This window comes from Cupressus sempervirens, chromosome 9, assembly GCF_028749045.1.
Source record: "Cupressus sempervirens isolate cs-2001-9-10 chromosome 9, ASM2874904v1, whole genome shotgun sequence".
Lineage (NCBI taxonomy): Eukaryota > Viridiplantae > Streptophyta > Pinopsida > Cupressales > Cupressaceae > Cupressus > Cupressus sempervirens.
Genome location: NC_143126.1, coordinates 355,977,841 through 355,988,187, shown reverse-complemented (window position 1 = coordinate 355,988,187; position 10,347 = coordinate 355,977,841). Strand labels below are relative to the sequence as shown.

Here is a 10,347-nt window from a genome sequence, read left to right as displayed (position 1 = left end):
GGATTCTTAGTGCACATATTGTTTCCCTATCTCAAGTGTATGTCCCTATTTTGACAAATAAATGAGTTCTTGATAGTAGGATCCACTAGTTAATAATTAGGATATCAAATCCCTAAGTTGAGGCATTAAGCCTATCTATTTATCCATTGTCGGCCCAACAATCACTGTGAAGCAATCCAAAATATCATTGGTCTAGAATGATCATGAAACATATATAAGAACATGTCATAATATAAACACTAGTCACATAGCTCAACAAATAACTATCCCAAAGAATATCAAGGCACTACAAAATGATCTACATCCAAATTGAACATGGAACAATCCATAAGCATAATGCCAAGTCCACATCAATATGTATGTAATGTAAAATATAAGATGAGATAAGACATTACTTATTCAAATAAAAAAAATTCAAATATTTTGTAATAGAGTAAACATCCTTTATATTTAAAGAGTATTATCACTTTTGAGATATGGCTTATTAGACAATCTTCTAGTTGTATATATTTGAACTATCCTCTTCCACAACTTGAATGCAATTTCTTTTGTAGATATGTTATAGAGGACAAAATATGCATGGAAAACCCATATTCTTCCCAATGCTTACTTGTAAAATTTATTTTGAATTTCCATTTATCATAGTAGATGGCTTTAGTTATTGTGAAATCAACAATCACCAATTTTCCTCTTCAATACGATTCTCCATCTTTAACTTTGAGCTCTTGTAATTGATACCATTGAACTTCTCAAACTAGTGACAAGACATGTATTCATCATTCAGATACAACCTTCTTAAAAATCTAATAAATACAATGCAAAAGCTCTCATTGTAGATAATATTTTTCGAATGCTTAATACAAAGGTGTTCCTCTATTAAGAGAACCATTAGCTATGATACCAAATGTTGGAAATTTGAGGTGATACAAAATTTATGTAGAGAAATCGTTTAAAAAAAATCCACGTCAGAAAGAGGACACTTGTACTATTGATATTTGAATATATTTATTTAATACCTTAAGAATCAAAATTATTTATAATAATAATAATTCAAAGTCGATGACACTTATCATAACAATTGTAAACTTAGAATTAAAACTGTATTAGTAGTAGAACTTTGAGTCAACCTATGTGAAATTGTATACTAATCATAAAAAATCTCATCTCTATGTGAACCTAACTCTAATATACTAACTCATTGTAATTGAGCTATAACAATTTAATCATAACCTAAAAGGATCCCTCATTGAACCATAACTATAACTCATTTTCTAGCATCCAACAACAATGTGTGTGTGTGTGTGTGTGTGTGTGTGTGCGCGTGCGTGTGCGCGCGCGCGTGTGTAGAAACACACACACCACACACACACACATATGTATATGTACACATATCTATATATATGCACACACACATTTAATATACATACATACATACATACATACATTACAAAAGAAAGTATACATAATGATAAATATAATAATATGGAAATGGTCCTGATCTTGTAACATAAGTAGTTCATAAATATGCTCAAGGAACAAGTGCCACATAGTGGCAGTGCAAGAATTTCATAGTAACTAAATTGTTATATTTTATAATTATATAATTAGAATATTAAACTATGTTATATATTGTAAAAAAATTGTTTATTTAGTGATATAAAGTATTATTTTCATGTAACTATTTTAACAAAGATTAGTCGATTATTTATTTTGATTTTAAAATCTCAATTTTATTTAAAGTGGGATTGTAGAAATGAGTTCTTAAAAAATAGTTCTATTTTAAACATAGGTTTAGAAATCAGGTAGTTAATATTTTAAATTCTAGATAGAAATATAGATGTTGTAATGTATTAAATTTTCATAATATATGATATAAAAGTTCTTTTGTTTGTAGCGAAAATTTGGCTGAAAAGCTCCTATAACACAAAATCAAATCATCCAATCATATAATTTGTATAATATAAAAATTAAAAATAAATTATAAAACTTTAGAAATATTTTAGTTGTCTTTTTTGAAAAACGAAAAGAAAAAAGAGAGACCTTGATCAGTCACAAAAGTAGTTTATAACAACCAAAACACAATTGGATACACATAAAACTTGTACTCCTTAAAGTAGAAATGCCTTGTATAATAAATTAGAGTTTATTATTCCATACTATATTTGTTCATATACTTGGATAGTTCTTGAATATTAAATATTTTTAAGAGGTAGTTCATAACAACCAAAACACAACTAAATACACAAAAATACTTCTATTCCTTAAAGTAGAAGTTTCTTATATAATAAATTCGAGTTTACCCCAAAACACAACTCAATACACAAAAACCTTCTAAATTTGAATTTGTTAGTCCAAGCTATATTTGTTCATATATAAAATATTCAAGTTTGTTATTCCAGACTATATTTGTTCATATACTTGGACAATTCTTAAATTTTAAATATTTTTAAAAGGTAGTTAACCAAAATACTACTACATACATAAAAAAATTCTATTATATAATAAATTCAAGTTTGTTATTCCAAATTATATTTGTACATATACTTCGATAATTCTTAAATTTTAATTATTTATAAAAATTCAACTTAATTTTTAAAAATATTTTTAAAAGGTAGTTAATAACAACCAAAATACAATTAGATACATAAAAAAATTTCTATTATACAATAAATTCAAATTTGTTATTCCAAACTATGTTTGTTCATATACTTTGACATTAGATTTTAAATATCTATAAAAATTCAACTTAAAAAATTACATGAAAGAAAGATAGCCACATGTTTAACAATCAAATCTTATAACACAATTTTTATTAAATTAATAAACATACATGTTAACTTCATATTTTATGGAATTTTTTTTGGAACAAATAAAACTAATAATAAAAAAACAACATACACATCTATCCAAAAATATCATCATTTGTAATCATACCAGAGTTTATAGTAAATAAACAAATATGACAGTGATAATTAGAGATAATTGACATGGTGTTACGGTAGTGTTTCAATATGAGAGAACCAGGGAGTAGGTCACATGAGTTGGGGGCTTGTTTTGGCGACTATGCGATCGTTGAAGACTTGGATGGTCTTATGCAACCGTTTAACTGATTGAAAATGAAAATATAGAAATAAATAAATAAACAAGTCATGCAGGTAGAGAGTCCAGTTTTTGGCAAGCTCACATCGTGAGACGTATTTAAAGCAACTATAAATTATAAAAGAAATGATGCGGTAGGTGGCAGTGTTTGCTTGCATTGTTCGCAATGGTGAGCGGGGCCATAAAATGAAAAAAACAGAGTAGATTTGAAAGAGAGGGAGGAGGAGAAAATGCATCCGCACAGGCGGGGGCATAGCCTCTCGAGCATTGGCATTGGCATTCGCATGGGCAGGAGGAAACACGATGATGATCTCGCGCTCTTCAATGACATGGACTCCGCGGGTACCTTCCTCACTCTCCAGATCTCCCTGAGCTGCTCTCCACTCATATTAGCTAATTCTGCTGTAAATTGCAGGCAATGGCAATGGCAATGGCTTTCCCCAACTCAAAGTGCCCCGTGGAAGAGGTTGCGAAGATCTCTTGAGGGCGGATGGGGACAAAAATGATTATGAATGGTAAGTAGAGCAGATTGTTGGATCAGATCGGATCATTTAACTCACAATCATTCGGATAACACCAATTCTACTTCAGCTATCAAACTGAAGGAGCATTGGATTGCTCATTGCTGGAGTGTGTAGATGGAATTCTTGGTTGGAACAATTCAGTCTCTTTCAATTGATATCAAGCTATTTTCTTTTTGTCTCTGAATAATCTAAAATGATTTCATATATGTAGCATTTTACAATGTATTAAGTATGTGATAGTTTATATTTTTAGTAAATGTCGTGGTTTGAGTAATGATTTTTGGTAAGTTGTACTCATGAATTATGGTTTTGACGAAGAAAAATGTTTCGAGTCCTCATAAGTCATCATACAATCAATCGAATTTAAGAAAAGTTTCAAACGAAAACCTTGCCTTTCTGAGCTTAGCCAAGGACTGTTCCATACGCGCACTTCCCGAACCTAACAGTCATTGGGCACTTTGCACACATATACGAATCTTTAAGAAGGAACAGAAGACCTAGTGCTCTGCAACAAATATTTATTTGCCTGTCGTGAAGCCTTTTTGTCATAATTACATGGTTTTAGGACAAATTATCTTCTCCTTTTACCTCAATAATTATCTTAAAATATTGATTAGAATTTTCATATGTACAATTCGTTTCCCCCTCTTCTTGACAATTAAAAGTCTTCTTTTGAAGTTCATTCAAACAATTCCTAATATTTGAAAGAATTTTCTTTTCGACATTTCGAGTCTTCTTTAAGTCCTCGCTGTAAGAAGATTTGAAACTTTGGAAGCAAAATCCAAAAAACTTATCCCCACATAAAATGCATTATTAATCTTATCGATTCCTTATTTTATTCTTGGCGTAAAATAGTATACGGCAAAGAAAATCTTCAACCATGCAATAAATCTCCATTCTTTCTGAATTTAGCTGTCAGCTTAGAGAAGTATAGACATGGGCTAACTGAACTCTTCCTCTTAGCTAGAAGAACCATAAAGATCCTAATTATGTTTTCTTAAGTAATCAATTTGATTTCTTCCAGTTCCTATCTGTTTCAACGTTTGCAGTTTAATTTGTTTTTTTGGCTTGAGCAGGTTTTTATTCGATTCTGATAGTTAAACCTTGTTTCCCAACAGGCTACTAACACCACCTGAGACTCCTCTCCTTCTTTCAATGGAAAGAAAGGATCGAACTGCAGGTTTTTCTCAAGGAGTTTCTCCTATGGTTCATGCAGCTAATGCTTTGAAGAACTCGAGGGTGAGTGTCTGTTCAAATGCTCGAAACTTCAGAGTCATAATGAATATTGGTTTCTAAAGATTCTATTTGTTTTCAGCATTTTGCTTAATCTGGAAATTAACATGTGTGATATTAGTATTCAATGCAATCAGACTCGGTATGGGTAAATAATATAAGAGAAATCTGAAAAGGCTCGTCCTATTCCATATGGAGGATTCTATTCTGAAGAAGGTAAACCCACAATTATTTATGGTTTATTGATTATCTTGATTGCCACACCAAGCAAGCAGCATTAGAACATTAGGTCACAACGTCACACGAACGACTTACTTGTAATCAAATCATTTGGACAATCATGATATGTTTCTGTGGTCTACGGATATCGTTGACCACATTCTCCAGGGAAAATTTAGTATCATTTCCTACAAAAAGAAATGTGCTAAAATTATTTTCCTTCTTTAGTTAAAGACATGGAGCTTTAGGTAAAGCAGAGAGTTGATTCTAAAGATGGCCTTGATCTTGCATTAGTAAACTATTTGAAAAGGCATGCCGATTCTCATCCATGTGAGAAATATTAGATTATATGTTATGCAAGAATCACTATAAATACAAATCAAATGCTATGAATCTAAAGATAATATCAGACATTACACTAATAAGCTCTTCTAATAGACTTTATCTCTCTTATTCGACTATTCTATTTCTCACGTGTCTCTAATTTATAAATTATAATAGTTCTAAACAAACTCTAAAAATGCTCCTATTTGCATTAGGTTTTAAATTTTAATCTTTTAAAATAAGAAAATAATTAATGTTTCTAACCTATGATAAACCCACTCCCTAAGAAAGCTTAACTAGTATATAGTGTCCACGATTTAACTAATATCTTCCCTTTAGTTTAACTGAGTGAGTGTGACATAGAAGAGGACTAAAACCTTTGAAATGGGTCTTAACAGCAAGGCTGGATTGGGACCTGTCTACAATAAAACAAAATGGAGAAGGACGATGTGAATATTTCCCCCACCTCCCAAGGCTTGTAAAATTGCTTGAAAAGTGAAGAACAATATATCAAGGCTTCAACGGGGATGTTTGTAAAAAGTACACTATTGCTCCTCTAAAAGTTAGGAAAGGTGGATTAATGGTAAATATGATAAGCTGATTAAGATGAGCGAGAGCCTTTGGATATGAAGGAAGTAAAAAAAAGTGTTAATTGATATGTATTAATAACTGATATGATTAATTGATGGACAAGATGAAGGACACCTCTAATTATAGCATGAGTCCACATGTCACTTTCCGAAGATGCATAGCAGTACACCTATTATAATGTCTCCAAACAAGGGTTTGATTTATTTGAATATTTTCGTGTTTCTGGTCATGAATAAAGTACAAGCGGTGAATCCAAAGCCAACCTGCTTACAGCTCCACACAAACTGATAGCTGACATAAACCCTTCATATGAAATTTGTAAATCTGCAAATCTTAGAGATGTAGCAGCCACAGTATGCTTACATCAATAACCAATAATCGGAGCAAATCCTTATGTATAATCTACTGATTTTGTGAGAAGTTTAACTGAAAGTAAAATAAATAAATATTTGATTGTTTCATGACAAACATACAGGTCGAAATATATCTAGATAAAATGAATTTGTTATGAATAGAATCTGTGATTGGAATATTAACCAGCAACTTGCAAACTCCACATATTTACAAATAATTGCTTATCAATACTTCACAGATCTGCAATTAATTGACTGGATTATATGCTGCAACCACCTAGATGGAAATTTTTGTTGCTGGCTGTTATAACTCAGCTTATAAGGTCTACAAGGTGTTGTCAGTCTTGGATATTTGAGCTGTGATGAGAGTGATTGTTGTCTTCTAAACAGTCTCTCCTTGATTTACACTATCACCAATCGGCACCCTTAGTGAAGCAATCTGTGCACGATGTGTAATTTTCTATGACCTGGTTAGTTCAAATCCTTGGCATATCCATTTATTTAACTCCAAAAATCAAGGAAGATGATCAGCAAAATACTCATTTCTGATTGGTATCCTCCTTGAAATTAAGGCGCTTCAGTCCAAAGGCTGGTTGCTTATGCTGGATGACTGAATGATGTACCAGCAGCTGGTGTGACTGATTTTATACCCAGATTACTATATACTAATTTTCTCTCTCCCAAGGTGGCATTCAGCTAGAGTTGACTGAAACAACTCAGATCCAGCTCCACACACTGCTAAAAAATTCGCCAAAAATCTATATAAATCCTCAATTTTGGCAATGAAATGATGTTATTTGTGCATAAAACACTGTCCTGACATTGTAGCAGATTTAGAAAATTGCTAAATCCTCCACAAACCAGCATACCTGTGATTCCTAGATGGAATCACCCAAGATTGGAAACAAGGGTTTTGTCCTTGGTCCCAAATATGGAATCCATGTGGGTTTTCATCTTCTCAAACCGCAAACAAACCAAGGTTTTCATCCTTGGATGCCCTAGATTGAATAAACTGCCCTAAAAATTGGATGCAAAGGATATTTTTTTTGTTTTGATGAATAGTCCCTTTCTATTAGTATAAAATATAACGTTACATATTCGCAAAAAAAAGACCCGTGGATATTTGATCACCCCACGAGAGTCACACGGCACCAAGGCCGGAAAACCAACTACATCAACTATTCATAAAAATGAGTATAAAAGCCCTTAGGCTGCAAGAGCAGTGCCAACCGAGGGAGGAGAATCCTGTTTGTCATCAAAACCCCATACATAAGCGGGGTTAGGAGGTTGGTCTGGAATAGACCACCCATCATTATTATTTTTTTCTTTTTCTTGTTCTTCTTCCCTTCAAGAAGGTGAAATAGCAAGTGCCAACTGATGAAACCACTTGTCATTAGTGGCAGAAGGCCACCTAGGAATAGAGGCAGGATCAGAAACAACAGCAACAGGGGACTAGCTAGACCCGTGCCAAGGAGGAGAAATAGAGCGGTGACACCACCTATCTCCACCTCCACCTGAAGAACGGCAAGGTGCAAAGGAGCTGCGACGTCCCCACAGTGGAGGAGTGTGGTCAACAGAGGAAGTAGCTGGCGGCATCCGTGTCACTGTACAAGGGGAATCTTCTCTAGAGCTCTTATAGGTGGGCCACCTCAAGGGTAGCTTTATTAGCTTGCACTGAATTTGTAACATCACATTATTACATATACATGCTTTAGAGTACATAGAGACATGAGTATCCATAGCAACTTGACTGAAAATGACAGCATTTCGATCTTTCCATCTTGTGAATAGGATCTCCATCCTTAAAGCATGCCAGATTTGCAAATATTTTAAGGGAATCTTAGTTGGGTCTCCGAACAAAGCCATATGCCAAGAGGAGGGTCCAAACCTGAAGGGCCGAAAAAAATCATGAATCCAGCTCCAGAATTGTTGAGCTCTTTGGCAAAACCAGAAGATATGCATAAAAGTCTCTGGCTGCCTGCAAAAAGGAAGTCTCTAGCTGCGTACAAAAAGAACATTAGGATCAGGGATTCCCAAAGGTTGAAATTTTGAACCCACGGGCAAACCTTGGAATAGAACACACCAAGCAAAGTGGGCAATTTTAGGTTTAGTGGTAGCAAACCACATAGAAAGGAGCCTAAAGCGCCAGGCTTTCAGAGAAGAATTCAAATGGAATCGCAAATTGAGAGTGGCAACCATAGGAAAATGGTGGACCAACCAATTATATTCCAACTTGGGCTTATAACTAGAAAGAGGAGTACACGGATACCATTTTTGATCCTTCCGCCAATAGAGGCTATCCCAAGCTTATGCAAAAGCTGTGGAGGTAAAGACGACACCAATAGGTCAAAAGTCTGACGATTAGGACAAGACAGAAGAAACTGGACCTGCATATAAATCCCATGAGTGAAGATTCATAGTAGTTCTAGAAAAAATATTTTGGGGAGTCCCAATGCCATGCTTGTGAAAGCACAGAGCACTGACCCCTAGAAGCTTTGCAAGAGGAAGCCCTTGTAGATAGAAGAGAGGAGACCACCAAATATTTGGTTGGTTCATTGAGAGCCCATCACAAAATCCATTCCTGACCCATTTGAGCCACCGGTTGATAGCCTCCAAGGCCTGCAAAATACTTTTTGTCGACAAAGGTGCCTTGGATCTGAACAGGCTCCCTCATAACCAAAAGGATTTGAAAAGAAACCCCCTTCCAAGCCAGTTTGTAGACAGGAAAACTAGAAGAAATACAATGGCAAAGAAGAATTTTCCAGGCTTTGTTGCTAGAAAGAGCACAAATCACCTGTTTGACACACAAGGCCAACCCTTGTTTCTGAGTACATCAGAGGCCAAGTCACAAATAATATCTTGAATGATAATGAAGTGAGGAGAAGTATTCCTTTGCAATTGCCATTTTTCAAGAACTCCATTTATTTATTTATTTATTTTCCCTACTAGTATTGAAAATATTTTTTACCTCTAATATAAAAGAACACACTTTCTGTAAATTTATCATAATATAATTTGAGTTGCCTCCAAAAGGAATTCGCTCAAGCCCAATTAAAAAATGATTATTTAATACTTCAATCTGAAAAGCGGGAAAGATACTTATGGTAAAGTTGTCAACAATATGACACTAGGAGAGTAATCCTCCAGAATCATAAACTTGGCCTTATCTACTGATAATCTGAACATATCATCTAAGTAACTCATAAGTTACATAAAGAAAAGGTGTTGAATCTAAGCAATTGCCCTTCCCATTTGGAAATTTTCATTTTGTCTCGAGAGCTAAAGAAACCTGCAGTATGGATCTGCACTGGATATAGTATCAGCATGTCAAAGTCATAATATTTGTTGAATTTACATTAAAGTCCAAAATGTGTAGAATAAGAGCTGAAAGAGTTGGGAAACATATCTTCCAGTCTGAATAGAAAATAGATTACAAAGATTTTAATATTTGACTCATTTGTGATTTTGAATATTTGAAAGATTTAAAATGCATGCATTTTTATAGTACTCACTTTTGGGAAAGAAAATGAAGTGAGTTACTAAAAGCACAAGATCCATACTGTTGTAAAATTGCTCCTACTAGAGGAACAAGGATTGAATCCCATATCCATTATAACTCTACCACTCTACTCAAATTGATGCCCATGCATAAGGGATGAAATCAGAATCTTTTTAGTGTTTCTTTGAGACATTTTTAAATTTCTAGTCAAGTGGTTTACGATGCTTTCTTTGTGGATGCTCGGATGGCCAAGAACTGGCCACACAATGTTGCTTTATACATCTTCTTTTTCCTTTTAATTTTTATTCTATTGGGGCTTTAGCAGTCCTCTTCTTCAACTTATGCAAGCTTTGAAAAGCATGCAATTTTGTGGAACATCTTACTTGCAAAAGATGAAGTGCAGACAGCTACAGAAAAGCTTCTACACAAATCCACCTTGGAATTTCTTTTTTAATTCTAGAGGAACAAGGTTTGGAGCCCAAAGCCTCTTACTGTCTATAGCCCT

The 10,347-nt window shown here is 33.9% G+C and overlaps 1 protein-coding gene across 1 annotated transcript in view; it reads left to right on the top strand.

Moving 5' to 3' along the window:
* Positions 1-3,308: 3,308 nt before the first annotated feature.
* The window catches only part of LOC149538768 (uncharacterized), a 128,147-nt gene continuing 121,108 nt past the window's right edge, over positions 3,309-10,347 (top strand). Inside the window, exons 1-3 of the mRNA XM_089800092.1 lie at positions 3,309-3,441; positions 3,515-3,614; positions 4,742-4,862. Coding sequence (XP_089656218.1) covers positions 3,330-3,441; positions 3,515-3,614; positions 4,742-4,862 — 333 coding nt within the window. The 5' untranslated portion in view covers positions 3,309-3,329. The remainder of the gene's footprint in view (positions 3,442-3,514; positions 3,615-4,741; positions 4,863-10,347) is intronic.